Genomic DNA, 22,116 nt, shown 5'->3' with positions numbered 1-22,116 from the left:
GGGTCTAAAACACATGCCACTTGTTGCAGGTTATTGTTTTACATTTTTTAAGTAACCCAAAACCCTCAATTTGGCTAACCTTAGGCCTAAAAACCAACCTTAGGCCTCAGGTTAGCCAATTTGAGGGTATCCGTTACTTTCCAAAAGGTAAAAGAGTGACCTGTGGAATGTGGCCTGTGTTTTAGACCTAACAATGTTACACAGTAGGTTACATGTATGTGTCAAGTCATGTCACTCAGCTTAACTGATGTTACAAAGCCTGTATAAGAGTAAGGAACAAGAAAACAAAAATTATATGCAAATGAAGTATTCGACCTCGAAAGCATTTGATCCCCTACCTTGTATTGTGCAAGACTGATATTAACAACAACTTGTTTTTTCCCTGTTTTTTCTTCTTCTGATGACATTTCAACATAAGCTAAAATAATGGTAGAAATGTAATGATAATAATTATTGTTATCAGCATCATTATCATGGTCATTTTGAAACATTTAGAACAATTTTGAACACACTAAAACAGGTTTCTAGTGGTTGAAAACTAAGGCCAATAAGGTTGTGTTGGTAGGGGTACTGTCAGACTCTTAGTCCTGTGCTTTAAGCTGGAGTTGTAGGTAGCCCCTTGTAGACCTCAATCCCTTCTATAGATAGATTTTACTTATTAATGACATGGAGATTCATCGGCTTGTCATTTTTGGTTGATTCTGTTGTCTTCTATCTCTGGTTGACCATGTCCTGCTCCACAGGTATTACCCGTAATATGGATGAGTCTTCAGAGATCAGCCCTATGACTTTAAGCATTAACAATAATTATTTTCAAGTCCTTCAACTTTTTCTGTTGTGCAGACACTAGAGTGGCTTTGCAGGAGGTGCAGGATTCAGCTTCAGCACAGGCCTCAGCTACTACATGTCCTTTGGGCTCCGTGGCTACCACTGCTTTACCAGTAGTTTTCAAATGCTCTGGGCCAAGCAGACTGGTATTTCTAGGCTTAGGTAGGTCCTTCATTTGTAAACACTTTTACTTTACAGTCAGTTGCCGTAACTGCTTCATCCCACATTGTCCACTACACATACTTCCCTTGGCATTAGTCTTCCAAGCATTCAATCCCTTTCGTTTTAGGTCAGCCTAGGTAGCATAAATTTCGGCAGGGAAATGCATTATAATCTGAGCAGCTTAATTGACGCCAATTTAGTGCAGGTCGATGCTGAGCAGGTGGGATATTTTAAATTATGGTACAAAACAGCATCAACATGGTTAGCTGAGGCATTTACGCTCGTCTCTTTGGTCCTTGCCTCTTTTCCCCTTATTGCTGGTGAGACTTGAGAGCTTATAAGTTGCTTTATTGTCTGGACATATCATCAGATTGCTGAGTGAGTGTGATTGACCTACAATGTATGACCAAGCCTTCAAGGAGCACACTGCAGCCACCAAACACACCCTGGCCATCCATAAATTAATATACAGCTTTGTAATTTTCACGCAGCAGGAGCATCAGCAAGTTAAACCATAGAAAAAGCTCCCTCAGTCAGTTCCTTGAACCTGTTGGCTCTACTTCCACAGTGATTGTTTGCAAGTCCTGGCAGGGAAAGTTCATCTGCCTATTCCATGTGCAAGTACTCTCATCATTGCAGTGCCTGTGCAGGCAACTAGCTGGGCCACTGACTGTCCAGGTAATTCCAAGGCTCAGCTTACATATGATGCCATTCACGCTCACCCTCTGTCCCTTGTGGCAGCGTTGCTCTTACGTCAGTGCCCTGTAAAATCCTGGAACAATTCATCTTCCATGAAATCATGTCCCACCTTGCATTAAATCAAGTGTTTGTTCACTACCAACATGGCTTTCGGAAAAAATTGTCATGTGAAACTCAATTAATCTGTTCAGTGGAAGAAATAACCTGCTCCCATGATAATGGCGAGCAAAATGATTAATTTAATAATCTTGGTTTTTTCAAAAGCTTTCGATTTGATTCCCCACCAGCCCCTCTTGATGAAAGTACATTACTATGGCATACATGGTGCCCTTAACACCTGGCTGTGACAATGGCTTACATGTAGAAGCCAGTCAGTCATCATTCTGGGTACACCTCCCCGGATTCAGAAGTTCTAGTTCTATAAGGGGTCCCCCAGGGGACAGTCATCAGTCCCCTCTTAGGAGAAAATTGTACCTCAAGGATGCCTCTGTTTGCTGATGACACTTTGATTTACAGCACTAGTCTTTAGTAATAATAATGCTGAAGAAGAATGGGTCCAGAAATGCCAAATGGAATTTAACCCTAGTAAGTGCCATGTCCTCAGAATATTGAGGAAGTAAAATCCTGTTGACTCTAACTACGTCCTTATTGGACAAGTATTAGATTCAGTCACCCACCACCCCTATCTGGACGCAGAATTATCAATAAATCTCAACTGGAGCCACCCAGTAAATAACAAAGTCATGAAAGCCAATAGATCACACGGGGAAACCTGAGCAGTTGCCGCGCGGGAGTGAAAGAGGCAGCTTACAAAGCCCTTGTGCAACCTCAGGTGGAATACGCTAGCTCAGCTTGGGACCCACACTTAAAAAACACATCAAACAAGTAGAGGGGGTACAAAGAGCTGCACACTTCATTAAAAACTGTTATACGTGGGAACCAGGAACTGTTACAAACCTATTGAATGAGTTACACTAGATACCACAAAATGTATGAAGAACAATCTCCTGGCTAACTTTATTCCACAAAGCAATCTATGCCATCAGGCAGTCTGGCTTTCCCAGACTATGTCATAAAGCGCAGAAGACATTTAAGGAACTCTAGTCAGAACAAGTTTATTGAACTACTGCCAAATACTGAAACTTACAAAAATAGTTCTTTTTGTAGAACTGTTAAGGACTGGAGTGGGTTGCCTGGCGAAAGTGTTAATATCAGGTTTGCAGACCAATTTTTTGGCTAATTAAATTGCTCTTCAAATAAGTTGTGGTTCCACTAGTCTAAGGCTATTTACCCAAGGCAAGTCCATGTTTTGTGTGTAGCCCCATTACCCACAGTGAAACCACCCGCAGGAAATTATTAAGTCCTATGGTTTACGTACGGTTTATATCTAACCACACAAACTGTCCTCCAATCGGAAAGCAGCAGAACAGACATGAAAGATTTTTGTGGTTTTACAGCAAAAAATTTGCACGACATTCAGGACATACCCAGCTCGTGTAAATCAATGTCCGTAGGTTCAAATTCAGGAAGAAAATGAAATATGGTTAGCTTCAGGGAGTCACTGAGTAAAATTAATTCCCTTTTAACTTTTAGATGTTCTTGTTTGCTCAGTCACCTCGCATTTTAAGGTAAATCTTTGTTTTCATTATTTTTATGACCAGGTAGGAGATGACAATCAAGATGCACCATTTTAATGAAGTGAGTATTAATTGCTGATTCTTTATACAGGTTTGTCTTAAAACAAACTACTGTATCATTGAATTAAATTGGTATCTGTGTGTAGGAAGCTTAAGTTCGACAGCCAGCGAATTAAACCCTTTGTGGTGTGGTTCCATGGTTCCACCAAATGCTGCAGGCTAAAATAACATTGACCTCGGTTAAAAAATAGAAACTGACCGCAGCCCAAGCCCATTCCAACCCAAGCGAATTTTCCCTAGGTCACCCTTGAATTGAGGGCGTGTGTAACCGCAACTATTATCAGGTCTGTCTAAATTGTTTTCTTTCAACATTTTGTTCTCTCCCATTCTAGCTTCAGCCAACCTTCCATCAGTAGATAGGGCCACCACTTTATGCAAGGAGCAGTTGGTTTCTGACCTGGAATGTTTTAATGATTTTACTTTAGCAGGTTCTTCTGCTTCACCCATCCATGACCAGTATGTCTTCTGCCTTAAGTTTGCCTCTCTATCCCAAAAAATTGTCTCTTCAATGTCATTGCTGGTGCTAAACATCAATTTGGATTCTGTCACTCAAATTGCCAGCCTCCCTTCTGACAAATTGGAGGCATTGCAGCAGTTAATCAAATCTTGGGTGTCAAGGCACTGAAGGTTTAACAGGCAACACCTGCACCATGTGCCTAAGGCTGTATGGCCTGGCAGGACATTCATCAGATACATGATAGATCTGTTGAGATGCTTTCGGAGGAGAGATCACCCAAGTTGCTTGAATAGGGAGTTCAAGTTACATTTGCAATGGTGGCATCAGTTTCTCTCGGAATGGCACAGGGTGACCTTCTGGCTGTTTCCTGGTTTGTCGCTTGAAAAAAGTCACCTCTGATGCTGCTGAGGCAGTTGGTTATTCTATAACTGTTGCATTGGCTCGCTTTAAGTGGAAGGAATTCCGGTTGTTGGCTGTGAGTAAACTACCATCTCCAGTCCCTGTTCCAGATTTGCTCCTCACCATCTTGACGTGTCCTGTCTCCAAATGCAATGTAGAACCTTTCTCATCCATGGTTTTGTAGCGTCCACTCAAATATCATACATTTCAGCACAAATTAATTTCCTCAGCTTCTGTCAGCAATCTTGGCAAAATGAACGATTCTGGTTCCATCTGCTCTGCAGAAGAATAAACACTGTTTCTCTTTGCAATGTTTCTCGCAAGCTCCTTGAACGTCCATCAGAGTTTATTTCACCTGCTGTGAGATTTTTGCATGTTGAACAAGGCTTTGGAGATCCCTTATCATTGTCATTATGGACTCCAGAAGGTGCTTAGACGCATTTTAAAAGCAGGTTCAAGGTTTTGTGGTGTCCTAAGGACTACCGATTACAGAGTGCACCTTGGCTACCATCTTTCAGTCACTGGACACAACCTGTTATGACCACTGCATGTTCTGGGCTGCCTGCACTCTAGGATATTTTGGGTTCATACAGTACCATACTCGTCCATTTTTTTTTCCTCTGGTGCTCCACTTAGAGGTGAGGGATGTGGCAGTTGACTTGACACTTCACCCTTCATGCTTATGTGTCCAAATACACAGTTCTTCTGTCACTGGTCCTAGCTTAGTGTTAGACCGTGGCAGGCTTACCATGTCTGTCCCTTCTTGTGTGTGTACATCCATGACTCTCTCAAGCACCAAACCCCAAGATCATCTTGGTGATGAGTTTATATGTGGCTAAATGAAATTCAGGTAAAGTTAAAATCGAGGCATTCCTGGCCAGCAGTGTTTTGCAGATCTTTCAGCATTGTTCGACTTGTCATATTTGCTCCCACCTACCTCTCCCACTGCCAGGAATGGATTCGTAAGTATTCAACTGACTGCTGTGTCAGTGTGACAGGTGCCAGGCTTACCATGTCTTCTCCTTGTTGTGTGTGGACATGCACGTCAACCTAACCCCATCTTGCTGATAAGTTAAATTGGTATTTTTGTGCATAAATTGGAAAGGGTGTGTGGATACCTGAAATGCTAACAGTTTTGACACCAAAACCAAATTTGCCAATCATAACAAGGAAAACATTCATTCCATGGCACTTACTTCAAGGCTTAAACAATTTCAAAGAGGATTTGACTCTTGGAATGCATAAACATGTACTTACATACAAGAGGTAGTCCATTTTCTTCATCAAGACTTATTTCAGCACGGCCATCCTGAAAAAATTCAAATGGTTTGAACAAATACTACAGTTGCAGAAAAGCAGAAATTTGACTCAGGAGACAAGGACCATCACATTCTGGCTATTACACAGCACTGTATGCTAAATAAACTAATAAAAGACAGCATTGCTTTCACCCATGACTAATATTATTGCCCCCTGTCTCAGCTAATCAGTATTAAATTTTAGTAATTAATTTTTGTCGTCTCTGTTATAAGGGAGGTAAGCCAAAATGATATTGAGGACAAGAACATTAAAATGACAAAAACAAAGGGTAAAAGACATGAGGAAGACAGGGGGAGGAGAGCAAGGCCCCTGAGAAAAGAGCCCACTGCATTTCTACCTCCTCTAACAGTCAAAATTCTGATTGGTTAATAAGCATTGAAAATAATTGGCTTATCTTGACACAACTTGTGGAGAGAGAGAGAGAGAGAACTCTAGTGGAAATAAATTAATGACATGACATGAGGATCAGCTTGAGATTTCAATAAGAAATTGAGGTAAAGGGCTTTAGCCTCTGAATCAATACCAGTGTAATGATCAAGTTTTTCCCTCAAGTTCTTTCCAGGCTAACACATGTCAAAAGCTGTCTTTTGCTTCTCTCTTTTATGTCTTTCACAGTTTTACAATTTCACTTGTCACAATTATTCACTCACTCACATGTGCCTAAACCAGCCATACTTGGTATTTTACGCTGTCTAACGCCAGACGATTTTACTCGTCAATGGGGAACCCCCGGGAGTCAATGGGTTAATCACTCACTCACATGTCCCATTAACACTTATGCACCTAAACTGGCCTAAACCGGCCATACTTAGTATTTTACTGTCTAACGCCAGACGATTTTACTCGTCAATGGGAAATCCCCAGGAATCAATGGGTTAAATGTGTTAGCTTTCATTTGAGTTTCTCACTAAACAACCTTGTGGTCTAAAAATTCGCTCCCAGGTTTTTTGGCCTTTCCAGTTTGACAGTGACTGTGAAAAGAGTCCCTAGTACTGTAATTCAATAATTCTTTGAAATAAATTTTAAAGATAAATCAGGAATGTCACAAAGATTTCAAGTCGCTAGGTATAGCCAAAACGTAGGTGGGGAACCAAGCAGTGAATCCACAGGCACCAAGATTGGTGGAAACCCAGAAATGTTCAGGAGACAACTTGCATTTTGTTTTGTTTTTTTCACTGTTGCCCAGCTCAGTTTATTTCTTGAATGGGAGGTGTGCTCTCGGATGATGTAACTTTTGAGCGTACGAGCGCAGATTTTGTGTCATGATTACCCCATATAATACTGGTAACGCCAGGCAGTGGCTCATAGACAATCTTGGACAGATTAAAATGGAACAGAAATGCCCCCTTCCCCCCAAATCAAGGATGAAGGCATGTGAAGGCCAAAACGCGCCATTTTCCCATCACTGATTTTGGGGGAAGGGGTGGTCTCAATTTCCATTTAATTTGTCCAAGATTGTAGGTCTTAGAAACTTCAATGAGCGACAAAAGCGTTGAGACACTTGGCAGTAAAATTCGATTTTCTGCGTCTTGGATACATTCCCCCCCCCCTTCCCCCCCAAACAATGTTGATTTTTCTATTTCCTCGACTGCACAGACCACAGGGCCTACACAACATTGAATTGGGGGGCCGGGGGGTATCAGAGAATTAAGGCTAGATGCAAATAAAATAGAACAAATGCTTAAGTATCGAAAAGCGTCTTTTCCTAAGAGTGTCTCAACTACTTTTGTCGCTCATTGTTGAGATTAAGTTTCACTTAGTCCATGTTCCTGACAATATTTCACTAAACAGTTTCATGGTTTCATGTGAATTCTCAGTGAAAAAAGCATCATTAAAGAGCGAATAAAGAGTAATCGATTAAAAATGTGATACGTCCTATTCATTGTAGTATTTAATTTTTTCTTTTGTGTTAAAAACTGGTGAAAATGCGTTAGACTTTCTGTCTGGGAAAGTCGGGGAAAGCCAATCCGCTGTCCTTGACTTTGTTTGGGCATGGTTTCTTCCCAAAAATAATTTGAATTACGAACAAGTACTGTATCTCCAGGACATTCAATCAGACCTTCAAGTGAAAGCAATCTACAAGTACTTCCTTACCCTTACTAAGAAAGATAAATGAAAGAGATTTTCAACAGTCTTGCCAAATGAATGTGGGTTGATGATAAACTTGAACAGACATACTGGAATCACATCTTCCCCTGAAACTGAAGCCAAGACAAATAAAAATAAGAAATTTGGTTTTATTAATTGACTTGATAAAGATAAATTTAATAACCATCATAAGAAACATTAGTGAGCTAACCTTTTTTAAGCCTAATTAGTCCTTTCTTTGGAGTGTTAGCCACCCCACCAGCGGATAAACACTACCAAAACCAATTGAGTTATCCAGTGGATAGCGCTATCCATCCTTCAAACAACTGGCCTCAGTTGTTCAAAAGGAGGATAACGCTATCCACCAGGCCCCAGTTGTTGAAAAGATGGATAACGTTTTCCACCAGATTAATTGGATGGCACAATTGCTTTCACTATGACATATTCACTGGAAAGTGATTTATCTGGCAGATAGAGCTATCCATCGTTTGAACAACTTTGGCCTGAACTGTGTGACAGTTCGCTCTGACACAGAGCTAATGCTCAAAATGTAGGCCCACAAATCTTTCTTACAGCGGTGAATTTATTGATAAAATTAACGTTCCTTGTGTTTCACTCCCGACAATGCAGTATCAAAGTTTCTTTAGAACCTCACCCCATCAAGACAACTTACTGTTTATTACCACTTGAAATGCACCAATGAAGTGAACAACAAAATATTAATGGCACTCACATTAGAACCCAAGATGGTGAATGGCCTATAATTTTATTGACTTTCAAGACGACATGTTGTGCAGTTCAATAGTAAAAATTTATTGAAAACCAGCTTAATACAGCTCAAGACAAAAAAAAAAAATCAGTGCCCGAGGTACAAACAAAATGTATGTGGGATGTAGGTAACTGAATAGGATATCCTGAATATTAAGGCCAAAGTACATCCTACCACAAATTACGATCTTCTGCAACAACATACCTGTTTTTTCATAAAGGATTTTATGTAATCTGTCCACTTCTTTAGTGGTTGCCTCCCCTTCTGCTTCAACTTTCTCCAACTAGTAAAGAATAAAATAATTATTACAGTATTTCAGGACCCATCACTAATCTTGAACAAAATAATTCCATTTCAAAGTCACTCATACTTAAAGAATACCGGGTATAGAGGTTTTGTACGGCAGCCATGTTTTCATGGCAGGAACAATGAAAATGTTTTGCATTAGAAAGAACATTTTGTTCTCATAGGAAAAAGAACCTATTGTTCCTGATCACAAATCAACAAAATAACTTTATCATATCCAAAAAGATGGTAACCAGATAAAAATCGTAAGTACTATCAATATTAGATCAGTCTAAAGACTTCTCATAAAAAGACCCCAATTAAGGATTCTAGGGTAATTAATGCCCAAGTCACATATCGAGGTTGAGTACCCAGGAAAGTATGGGTTGGAATCACCAATCCCAAAACCAAGTACCCAAGAGTGCGCCCTACCCACACCCCAGCCACAAGCCCTGCCTGCCATGCCGGAAGGACCTCTGGGCTGTGATCAATAGGGGCTATGACTGGATATCACTATGCAGCGGATAAACACTAGAAAAACCAATTGAGTTATCCAGTGTATAGTGATTTATCCAGCAGATAGCACTATCCACCCTTCGAACAACTGGGCCAGGATAAGAGAGCCAATTGGAGTGCAGATATAGAGTTGGTAAGGATCATGTCTGGACCACCAACCTTAAGTCTTGATAAGGTGATCAGGCACTCCCTGGACAGCAGCTGTAGTGGCTGCGCTAATTCGAAAGTTATGAAGCAAGTATAAGCCAGAATAACCCGCACACCGTACGGTACACTGCACTATGGATGACAACTGCTACTGGGTTAAGAGGCAATCATAAGCATAGAAAAACAACAGCCCAGGGCAGGGTCATGGGTCAGGCAAAGCCAAAACATTACAGTTGGCCACTACTGGGCAGATAATGCTGTTTCCATGACCCACATAAACGTTGCAACCAATCCGATACACTGAAAAATGTGTATCTTGAAATATGTGGAATCCATAAACACGTCAGCCTGCAGCCTGGACTTACAGCACAAACTGTATCTGAACTGGTCCAATGTTATTTGAACTGGTACAATTTTATTATTGTACTGGTACAAAAAAGTGAAAATAGTTTAGTGTTTGTTGACGTAGTTGACAAAAACAAAGAATGACCGGTAGCTCAGCTGGTTGAGCATCGTCCTGTCATGCAGGAGGTCACGGGTTCAAACCCCGGCAGGATCAACACTCAGATGAAGAGAAAGTGCTGCCTATGTAATTACACCCGCAAATGGTTCGACTTCCAAGTCTTCTCGGATAAGGATTATAGACCATAGGCCCCGTCTCACAAATACCTTCTATGTTCACAAGTTCCCTGTGGGACATTAAAGAACCCACACACTATTTGTGACCTTTCACGTGAAAAGTGCGCTTATAGATTTCATAGTAAACTGTGAAATTTATTTCAATGTCACTGCATGTGAATTAAATATTTCATTCCATGAAACTGAAATTTCATGGGATGTTCACAGGCACGCAAGGTACTCGTTTACAATAGGTTTGGCTTTTAAGTGTATTTAATTTTGAGCGGTTAGTCTCCCCACTTGGTGCACTCAAATAAAAACACTATGAAGCGAGTTGCTGTGATTTTCCAAGTTGCCTCAAAGATTAATTAATGCTCATAATTTATTTTCTGCATGGTGATCTCGAAAAGACGTTTGGATCACTGCTCGTCGTTGCCGAAAAATGTGCACTACTCACATGCTCACAAAATCCATTTGCTGGCGTGCAAGTTTCTTAAATTGAGTTAAGTCAACTTTATAGGTCTTCATAGTAAACAGAAATTAATGAGCATCAAAAAAGTTTATGTTAATGGTTCTTTCACACTCGAAACCTGCACCAGCAGGCAGTACCTGCAGCAATGTGTTTTGTTTATGCGCGTGCATGTCCGGGCCTTGTGTTGTGTTGTCTCCTTAACACTGGTGTGGTGTCAGCGTTGACTAACCTACATCCCCAAGAGCCAGAGAGCCCAAGAGTCAGGGATTCGTCTCGCTATTGAATAATTCCAAGCATCAACAAGTCAATCTATCCTGTGGTTTGAGTGAACTCGGAGCAGCACACCATCTCTTCTCAAGGGAAGTATCACTACACTGTTCCTTATTGTTAAAGTATGAACTCAAACAGAGCTCCAAAACAATGGTCCCTCACGAAAAGGAATCTATTACAACAATCGGAGCCTGGAGGCAGAATCTCCAGTATTTCCTCTCCCTGGACACCAATTTCGCCCCCTTTTTAGCTGACAATTTTTCTTGGCTCAAAAAGTCATTCACTAGCCCCCAGGACTGACTTCTGATGCAGAAGGTGTCCCAACCTCTCATCAATGTACCGCTAATCTGAAGAACTTGCACCCGGAACTCACGTTGGGTCAAATAGCAATTTTTTGCCCCGTCACTTCACGTAATAACATTGTGAAAAATTCCACATCTGTCCAGTCCACTATCGCTTCCAGTCTAGTGGTGCCCATTTTCTCAATTTTTCTAGCATTAAGCTCGATGTTGATGAACATCTAGAAGATTTATTCCAGTGGTTAATGACCTTCATCGTAGATAACCTACTTGTTGCCAACCATTACAGACGATGAAGAGCTGAGCCCCACACTCTAAAATCTAGTGGTTTTAACTTGGTTAAGACTCCTACACACCAATCTCCTTGGTCTTGTACAGCAGCCTTACGGCACAGAGTTAAGGTCAAGGACACTGGTCTCTTTGAAACCAGAAATTTCTCAGGCTTTAGACTCCCTCCTCTAAGAGATTCACTCTACTGCTGACACCAAAGTCCTACACACCACCACCGCAAGGTTCAGACAGTTACCTCCTCGCCCTTCTTACAAACCTTTTCCACAGCCATGGGTCCAAAAAGCGAACAAATTCCTGTCCATTATGTAAACAAGCAGGGCACAATGACCAGCACTTCTTAAGCTCTTGCTCCTATTTACCTCCGGAGGACAGTACATCTCTCTCGTTCTGACCTAACTTGTGCACTTGATGATGAGGAGCCTGACTACGCCGAGTATACACCCTCACCTTTCCTCGACAAAGACGACCACACTCCATGCACCTTTCATGTCGCTTCATTACTAAACAGTCGCCCCACTTGAAGGCTTTCTATAAGAATCATCACTTCAACTCACCCTTGACACAGGCGCAGAGACTAGTATGATCAAATCATCCATGGCCCATTCTATTGGTGCTTCCATTAAAAAGTCTTCCCAGCAGGCATTGCAGGCTGACAGCATGACTCCCTTAGCCATTGCCGGCGTTTCGCCTCATCCTATCCCAAGCAGAAAAACAACTTGCACTTGATGCCCTTGCTGTTGACAACCTAGACGTTGACATTCTAGCGGGCACAACCTTCCTGATTACCAATGACAACACCGTCTGCCCTGCAAAGTGCTAAGTATGTATTCAGGACTCTGAAATCATACATTACGAGACTACAGGTGATACAACCTCTGGTTCCCATGCAGTGTGGCATGCACAAATTTTCACCCCGCACTCCTTCTTTTGCAACTGTTGTGTGGCCTGGAGAGTACTTAGAGCTGGACATTCCCCCTGACCTGGGTGATGATCGTCCACTGGGACTTCAACTACGTACAGACACCTCAAAGTTTCGAACAACCTACCTACATTTAGCCTGAGCCCCTAATCCTGGACATCAACACCTCTAACAAGCCAAAATCCATTGGTCGCCTCGAGCACCTCAGCCAGATCCTACCCACCATAGGAGTACTGTTACCAAGCCCCAGCCAGACACCCACCAATCAACCATCTCCCGTGCTGCCCAAGAGTTCACCACCCTTCTCCACCAGATCATTCCTGTCTCAAGTTCCAGCAGCTGCTGCAGGAGTATGACCGCGTCTTTGATCCCAAGATAACCAGTTACAACAGTGCAGCTGGCCCCATTCAAGCTACTGTAAACATTGGCCCAGTACAGCCCCCTCAGTGCAAAGGGCGCATCCTGGAGTACTCGCACAACCAACTTGTAGAGCTACAAGCAAAGTTAGGTGAACTTGAGCAGGCCAAGGTTTTCCGTTGCCCTGAGGATCTTGACATAACCGTCAAGTACCTTAACCTGTCGTTCCTAGTGAAAAAGCTTTCAGATGGACACTGTCTCGTGACTGCTTTGCTGATGTAGCACAGTACAGTAACCGCAGCCGTCCCTTATGCCAGACGTCAACATAATCCTGCACACCATCGCACCCTGGTGCTATCTGATCAAAACTGATCTTATGCAAGCGTTCTATCAGATCCCTCACTCTCAGTCTTCTCTAAAGTTCTGTGGCATAGCAGCACCCTTTCGAGGTACACTAGATCAGTAATGGGAATGCCTGGCTCCACAACTGAAGAAATGATGGGACGTGTTTTTGGTGACCTTATCCAAGAAGGCTGCGTGACTAGATTTGCAGATGAACTCTACTGTGGTGGCGATTCACCCGAAACCCTCTTACCCAACTGGAGACGTGTACTTGAGTCCCTCGACCGCTGCAACCTTCATTTGTCTCCTACCAAAACCGTCATTTCCCTCAAGTCCACCACCAACCTCGGCTTGATCTGGTCCCAAGGCAACCTGTCAGCTAGCCTCCACCGTGTCCCTGTCTTGTCATCATGACCTCCTCCCCAAAGTGTGACAGGCCTTCGTTTCTTCATTGGAGCTTATAAGTTCCTCAGTCGCATGCTCCCAAACTGCTCTGACGTCTGACTGCTCTCCCCTCAAGTGCACCCTCACTGGCCTCTAGTCTACCGACAAACAGCTGCGGGTTCAAGACTGCACAGGAGTACCTTTCTAACCGCAAATCCATTGTTCTTCCTTGCCCCTCAGACACCCTTTGGATAGTTCCTGATGGATCCGTTATCAAGAGAGGCCTGGGTGCTACATTGTACATATCGCGTGTCAGTCATCTCCACCCAGCTGGCTTCTACAGGGGCAAGGTGCGCAAACACCAAGTCACCTGGTTTCCCTGTGAGGTTGAGGCCCTATCCATTGCTGCAGCTGTGAAATACTTCTCTCCATTCATCATCCAGTCGCCGCATCCCACGACTGTATTAACAGATAGTAAACCATGCATTCAGGGGATCGATAAGCTGTGCCACAGAGATTTCTCGGCGAGTCCCCCAGTGACTTCCTTTTTAAGGACTGTCAACCGTTACCAAGTCATCCTACAACACCTAGCTGGGAAAGCTAACCTACCTTCTGACTTTACTAGCCACAATGCGCCCAACTGCAACGAGCCCAATTGCCAGATCTGCACCTTTGTCCATTACATTGAAGACCCTGTTGTGCGGGATGTCTCACTCCAGGATATCCTCAACAATAAGTCCAGCCTCCCATTCTCCACAAAATCAGCCTGGCTACAGATCCAAAACGATTTTCTTGACCTCCGGAGAGTTCACGCCCATCTTAAACAAGGCACTTGCCCATCAAAGAAACTTACCAATATTCGTGATGTCAGGCGTTATCTTAACTGTAGATCCACCCCTGAGGAGCCTCCCGGAGTGTTCATGATTAAATGCAGTCAGCCATTTGTTTCAGTTATTGAAGCCATCATCGTACCCCAGTCCATGCTAGATGGCCTGAATATTCATGCTTGGAAAATGTCGCATTTTAAAGAAACTTCTGATGTCCACTTAATTATTATAAAGCTCACGAAAAAGTAAATTCTACCCCCTAAAAGCCACAAAATAATTGCAAAATCGGTTATTTTGCTGGTGACTTCTTCATACATTTACACTGGTTTGTTGACATGACTGAAATAGAGCAAGCGAAAACTAATTTTTGGGTTGGCATGACTCTGCATTATGGAATTATTTACTGACATCGTTCCAGTATTGATGTTTGCAATTATTGGTGACTTACCGCTTTTAGTGCATTTCCCTTGCCATGCCATGCAAATTTTCAAAAATAGTGAAATTGCCACACTGAAGATAAAACATTGCCAGACTCTGTGGTGCCAAGCAGGCCTGTTTCTTATGTCTGGAGGGGAATGTATTTTTTACTGATCCCATAAACTGCAGACAGCGCTTTGACACTTTTGATTTCTGTTATAGTTTTACTGAGTTCATTCATTTGATTTTCTTGTAAGGATCCGACTACTATGGAGATTCTTTTACAAATATTCGACATTTAAAACCCACTCCAGCAAACTGAAGTTGCGTGTGTTTTAGCAGAGAAACGAAATAAGAACCACATATCTCATTTTGCATCGGTTTGGAAAGGTGTTGGGTAATGTTTGGCGGGTCTAAAACACAGGTCACTCGTTGCAGGTCATTGTTTTACCTTTTGGAAAGTAACCAAAACCCTCAACTTGGCTAACCTGAGGCCTAAGGTTGGTTTTTAGGCCTAGGCCTGAGGGTTTTGGGTTACTTTCAAACAGGTAGAACAATGACCTGCAACGGGTGACATGTGGAATGTGACCTGTGTTTTAGACCCGCCGGGTAACGCTCCATGTTTTAGCAACTACGGATTTTTTCTTTTGTTGTTTTGTTTTCTTTTGTTTTCCAGAAATCACAACATAAAACAGAAAAGAAAACAAAAGAGCGAATGGGCCCCGGGGTGCTGATTCGCTGATTGAGATAGCCGCTTTCAAGGCTTGCAGTAAACCTTTGAAGGTGGCGTGACAATATAATGCAATAACGTTCTGGGTAACAGACTGATGTTTGCGCAAGAACTACACTTTTTTCATGGCGTGAAATATTTCTCAGACATAACAACCTTTTTTCACGGCATGAAATATTTTCATGGTGATTGTGATCTTCTTCACGGCGTGATCAAATTTTTCACAGTGGCTGTCCCTTTTTTCATGGTGTGAAAGGGAGATTTCTCTCATGTTCCAATCATTTTTCAACACGGGGACCGTGAAAATAGCCATAGCGTGAAATTTGGATAAGCCCTCTTTTCGCGTGAAGGGCCACTTCCTACAAAATCAAGTGCTTCCCTGTGCCTCCCTCCGTCATAGTGTCCAACCACCCAGGCCCTCCAGCTTCCCAAGACAAGGACAAGGAGCCTTTACCTGTCACCTCAGCAGCGCCCTCCGTCCCAGTACAGCACAACATACATACATATATACATACTTTATTGACTTTCCCCAAGGGGGCTTTTCAAAGACAATATTAACACAATTATATTCCTATTTACAATTAAAAGTGAGAATGACTAAAATAAAATTTCAAAAATTGTTAAAATATATAAGCATTAAATTACAGTTCTTTAAGTAATTTGGTCCTCAGGCGATTTTTAAAAACAGTGACTGAATCACACAGTTTAAGAGAATAATCCATAAATTAACTATTCTATAATAAAAGGTTCTTTGGCCACTAGTGGTTTTAAAAAGTGGAATGTTCAACAATTGCGAGTTTCTGGTGCTACGACCGCTCACTTCGGCTCGCTTTAAAAATTTTGAAGACCGATATTCAGGGGCGTGGCCCGTCATACATTTAAAGGCCATTGCAGCGCTTCGATAATATAACTGGTTTAATGGCCAGATTACCCAGGGAGTTTACACCAAAAATTCCTGAAATTCCTTCGTTTTTCCCCAGTACACAGTGATAAGTCGTTCACCATGCAAGCACGCATCAATGACTTCAAAATGGTAAGTAAAAACCGGCTGGTGTTTTTTTACAGGTCACAGGTCATTGTTTTACCAACACAGAGAGTATCCTAAACATTCATAAAAGTTAACCCTAGGCCTAATTAGGCCTAAACAAAAGTTTTTGGGCCTAAGGTTAGCTTTTATGAATGTTTAGGATACTTTCTGTATTGGTAAAACAATGACCCGTGACCTGTAAAAAATACCAGCTGTGTAAAAACCTATTTTACCTGATTTGGTGTGACTTTCTGACTAAGGTCTGGTCTGTCTCGTGGCCTTTCCCGAGCTTGCTTGGTGCGCTGTGGAGGAGGTTCCATTGACAAAGGACCAAACCTAAATAGTGACACAATCATCATTTGTTGTGTAATCAGTCTTAGCAGTCAACAGCTACAGAATAAATTCTTACTACTTTACAATGTATGTGAAAGGTGACAAACTAGGCAGATTTAATGTAGTTGAACCTTAGGAACACCTCAAAGTTATTGCAGCCCCTTAGCTTTGACCTTTTTTACCCTAATTTTTCCTGTCCTACCATGTAGCACTCTAACTTTGCAGGGTTTAAATTTTGCGGATGGTACTTGATCTGTAAAAACAAGTTCCAGCAGGGAAAAAAACACCAGCAAAATTAAAAACCGCAAAAATTTACTCCCATTAATATAATTAAAAAAATGACTTTTAATCCACTCATACATTGGGGTAAAAAAAAGATAGGAAAAAAAAAACGAAACGATAAAAGGTTAAGTCAATACTTTTCCAGTCTCTGAGGCACAAGAAAAGAAGTCAAAGCAATCATTCAAAAGGTCACATTAAACTTGCTCTAACGGGCCATCTGAAGGGCCTCCAGGGTGCTACATTTTTTCCTACCTGTTATTGATGATTGAGGGGGTTTTTTACCACAAAAAGTAATAGAAGTTGAAAATAGTTTTGCTGCTTGAAAAGAAAACCGCAAAAATTAGTTGTCAGCGGAAATTTCAGTCAATTCGAGCTGCAAAAATTTGTTTCCGCAAACCTAAAAAAATCGTCAATCCGCAAAATAAAAGTCCCACAAAATTTTCATGCTACATGTACATGGTATTTCCTAAAACATAAATTAAAGTTATGTCTGGATATAATGTAAAAGGATGAATTGAAACATGTATTTAGTAAAACAGAGAGTTTTCGCTTCTTCCATACTTGTTTTTCCACCGAAACAAAAAGAAACGTTTGCATGATAATAGAGCTCCATTCCCGGCTGATTAGTTTGCAACACCAACATGGCCATTGTGATGTCACATGAAAACACTCTATAATTCTTTGATGGCAAACTTCTACAAAAAGTTGAAATGACAAAATGGACAAAAATCATGCAAGAAAGTTGTCATAAGCCTGTATACAGGCTTTTCAGTTTCTTTGGTGACACTGTGAGTCATGTGAGCAGCAAAGAAGGATCAAAGCAACGACAAAACTTAATAATGGCCTTGATTACATAAAAAACTAAGAGTGTCAGTTATACAACAGCTGCAAAAATGTGAAGCAGATTACAATGTACATGTCTATGTATCTTTAATTTTAATTAGAAATCAAACGTGTATAAACACCAAAAATGTGGATACATGTATCTATTGACAGATTATTTAAAAAAAACAAGGGCTTGATTCTGTGCATCAAACACAAGTGTTACCGTACCCTGGGTTCGCTAACACAGAACGCGTAGAACACTAAGTCTTCAGTTTTCAATATCGTCCGCAAGCCACACACTTTTACAATCTCCTCTGCTCTCTTGACTACATGGCATGCCCCAATATGAAGCTTCCATATTTGGGCACTATGTCACACAACAGTCCGTTACACTGCCCCCCTCCTAGATAATTATCCGTCCGGGATAAGGAAACATACAACAACAACTAAGAGAAAAAAACAAAAGAGGGCTCAAAGTTCTTCACGAATTTCCAACAACACTATGCCACATTCCCTAAACATTGCATCTCGCCACAAAGTCACTATATCTGAGGGGTCTTCTCCGACTCCTGTCTGAATGCCTGAGGTTGTCCTGGCCTCTCTGCAGTGGTTCGGTTTCATCACTGGTAACAGGAACATTCCATCTGAATCTGGGGGTTTACACCTTCTCCTCCATGTACGACGGGATGCTGCACTGCTCCTTGTGGTGTCTTCTAGCACCTCCTGGCGGGTAGATGCTCCTTCAGATAAATTCGCACCCTGTCCTTCAGGTGGGTCATTGAACCAATCCGCACAAGCATCCCCACAGTACTGCCAAAGACTATCAGCCTTAGGCTTTGTCTGAGGGCCACGCTGAATCCTGTACACAACATCATTTAGGCATTCCACAACAACATTCGGCCCTTCCCATGGCGGGCTCAGCTTTGGGGATTTGCCTTTCTTGCGTTGAGGGTTGTACAAACACACAAGTCCGCCCTTCCTGAAAGTAAAAGCTTCACTGCAGATGTCGTATAGTCTCTTCATTCGTTGGCTACTGGACTGCTGGTGGTCTCGTGCAAAGTCATGAATAGTCGCTATCAATGCTCGCAATCTCTCTGCATAACTTAGTTCCTCAATATCAGCTTGTGGCCGCCCCAAAAGCAGATCCAAGGGGACACGCAATTCTGACATGAGCATTGCACCTTCGTCGTCTCGTGCATGGCTGAACGATGTGACATCAAAAAAAGTTCCTCGTCCTTCAATTCTTCTTGCCCAGTGATGGCAGACTTGCAGCTCTCTGACAACTGGGAAGGTGTCAGCTGGCCTACTTCTTTTACCCTCTCCAGGTAACTCTTTCTCCTCTTGACGCTGACAATGTGTGCAATTTGTTTCAAAGCAAGGACGCCGTGACAACACATCTGCATTCTGATGACCTTTGCCCGCCCGATATTCAATGCGAAAGTCATAGGTCTGTAGTTTCTCTAACCACGAAGCCATCTGTCCCCTCTGGGTTCTTGAAAGTGAGCAGCCATTGTAGCGAGGCATGGTCAGTTCTGACAGTAAATTGCCTTCCATAGAGGTAAAGGTGAAAATTCTCAATTGCTCTGACAACTGCCAGAAGTTCACGCCTGGTGGTGCAATAGTTGCGTTCATGGGCTGCTGAGTTCATTGCTGTAGTAGGCTATGACTCTCTCCTCACCATCATGGACTTGAAAGAGAAATGCCCCTACACCGACATTACTGGCATCCGTATCTAGTAGAAGGGTTCCGTGGTGCAAGGGTACGTTAGAACCAGGGCAGACACAACAGCATCCTTGAGCTGCTGAAATGACTCTTCACAAGCCCTTGTCCACTCGAATGATTGGCCTTTCTCAGTCAGTTCATGCAGGAGCCTAGCATCATCAGAGAATGACCGTACGAATCACTGGTAGTAGGTGCAAAATCCAACAAATCTCCTAACCTCCTTGGCATTTCATGGCACAGGCCAGGTTTTAACTGCCTCTACTTTGTCGGGATCTGTGGTTACTCCCTCTGCACAGACTACATGGAATCTAACTTTGCGTCGAAACAGTGCGCACTTCTTAGGTTTCAACTTCAGGTTGGCTGCTCTTAAATGGGAAAACACAAGTCTCAAGGTGTTCTAACTCTCGCTCGAAGGTCGAGGCATGAACAGTTACATCGTCAAGGTAAATTAAGCACCTTAAGTCCACGATTACGTTCTCCAAAAGGCGGTCGAATGTGGCTGGCACATTGCACAGCCTGGACGCCATCACATTGTACTGCCAGAGCCCATTTCCTACAGAGAAGGCTGTCTTCTCTGTCTTTTTCTTCCACTTCTACTTGTTACTAACCACTCTTGAGGTCAAGGGTCAAAAACCGAGCTGAATCAGCGAGTTCATCAAGGGTGCTGTCTATCCTTGGCAGTGGATGGGAGTCCTTTTTCGTGAGGTCATTCAGTTTACGGTAGTCCACGCAAAACCTTGTCGAGCCATCTTTTTTCTTGACCAACACGACAGGTGAGGCCCAGGTACTGACTGAGGGTTCAATTATGCCTTGTTTCTGCATGTCCTCAACAGCTTTAATGGCTTCCTCACGCTGTGCCAAAGGTGTTAATCTCATGTTTTGCTAGGCCAGTCTTGCCCAGATCTTGAGGCCCCTTTGAGAAGATGTCTTGAAATTCAAGCAGGAGCTCATGCAGCTGACGCTTTTGACTAGCATTTAGCCCCTCCGTGCTTCGGGCATAGGGGTCCTTCAAATGTTCTGGCAAGTCATCCCCTGTGACTTGAGAATCAGGATTGAAGTCATGCTGTTGGTGAATGACACTCCTACGGGTTCACAACTTGCTACCTCAGTACCTTGACAAATTGTTCTTGGTTGACCAGAGAGATTTACTTTGTTCTCAAAGGAACATAATCTTGTTGGGCATCAACTAGCGTCTTACCAACCATAACATCAGGTGGAAGCCTAGCAGTAAACAATGGGCCTACTGTTCCCCATGCTTCGCCAAGTGGATTATCCATGATCCTCACTGCCATGAGGGTTTTACTGTAAGGAGAAATCAGTGTGTCTTCTACAGCTGTTAAACGATAACAGCGAGCTAGTTGTCTAGCTGAGGGCTTCTGAAGAGGGACTTCTTCTACTCCGATACACAGGCTTCCTGCTCCGGCATCAACTGTACAACCATGGGCCACCAAGAAGTCCAGGCCGAGTGTGAACTTGTCGGAAATATCTGCAACTAGTGTTTCATGGGAAACGTCTGTGCCTCCAATCTTTATCCCAAGCCATAGTTTACCAGCAACATTCGCTGTGTCCCCTGTAGCAGTACAATCATGGTACCCTGTAAGCGAGAAAGTGCACTCTTTCTCAGTACATCTGGTCGGACTACTGTGACATTAGCTCCTGTGTCAACGACCACAGGACAGATCACACCATCAATGTTTCCATTATTTTACTCTGAGGGTGTCCCCCTTGTGGGACAACTCTCCAGTCATCATCACAACTTGTGGGGTTAAATTGACTGTTTGCTGGGCTGGCCTTTCCCCCTCAAGGCCGGTCTGTCTTAGTTTAAAGGAGTTTTAGAGTTGCCCTGCGTCTGCACATCTCTTGACCAGTTCCCGCCAAGGTTCCAACAGTTTCGTTTAATCTGTCCTCTCTTTCCACAACCCCAACACTATGGCCTGGTATCCACAACCCCTTGATAACACTGAACGCGACCCTGGGAGGAGACCACTTCAGCAAGCAGCCCTTTAACTTGTGCCAGTAAATCATCCTGCCGGCATTCCACATGACCAGGCTTCTCAGTTAAAGTTCCTTCTCCTGTGTGACAGTTCACTCCACGAGCCTGAAAGTCCCTTTGGCGAGATGCTAGCCGGATAGAATCCAAAATAGCAGCAATAAATTGCTCCTTGGCCAGTAGATCCTTCATTTTTTGTGGCGTAGAAGGGTAAGCCAGCCTAGCCGAGCGCTTTAAATCCTCGGTTAGCTCTTGTAGTGATTCGTCACGCCGTCTCAATCTACTTTTAAACTTGGAACGATGCAGTTCTTGCTGGTGCGCTGAACCAAATCTGCTCTCAAGAGCTGCAACCAACTCCTTATAGTCTTGACAGGTATCTGATGGAAGATTTCCCAGTAGACTCAAGGCAGAACCTTTTAGGCTCGTCGCAAGGTAGTTACCCTTCGCTCGTCATTCCATTGATTCATTCCAGCGACAATCTCGAACTGTGCGATGTATGGTTCCCACTGTGACGTTTGAACTGGCTGCTTGAGCTCAGTCTCCAGTTGTGATGCTTGATTATTCACACCAGTACCTAGTTCTTCGAAGCGTTGTGACAGTTCTTCGACTTGAAGTTTAGTTTTAGCCCTTGTTGTTACAGCCTG

General features: G+C 42.8%; 1 protein-coding gene across 1 annotated transcript in view; it reads right to left on the bottom strand.

The window, feature by feature from the left end:
• LOC138007171 (non-structural maintenance of chromosomes element 4 homolog A-like) overlaps positions 1-22,116 on the bottom strand; it is a 32,364-nt gene that overhangs the window by 1,633 nt on the left and 8,615 nt on the right. The window contains exons 5-9 of the mRNA XM_068853930.1: positions 16,554-16,656; positions 8,624-8,702; positions 7,657-7,763; positions 5,500-5,551; positions 339-418 (exon numbers count right to left, since the gene is read on the bottom strand). Coding sequence (XP_068710031.1) covers positions 339-418; positions 5,500-5,551; positions 7,657-7,763; positions 8,624-8,702; positions 16,554-16,656 — 421 coding nt within the window. The remainder of the gene's footprint in view (positions 1-338; positions 419-5,499; positions 5,552-7,656; positions 7,764-8,623; positions 8,703-16,553; positions 16,657-22,116) is intronic.

This window comes from Montipora foliosa, chromosome 6 (assembly GCF_036669935.1).
Source record: "Montipora foliosa isolate CH-2021 chromosome 6, ASM3666993v2, whole genome shotgun sequence".
NCBI lineage: Eukaryota > Metazoa > Cnidaria > Anthozoa > Scleractinia > Acroporidae > Montipora > Montipora foliosa.
Note: the sequence above shows the minus strand (reverse complement) of the source record. Positions and strands in the feature narration are given on the sequence as shown.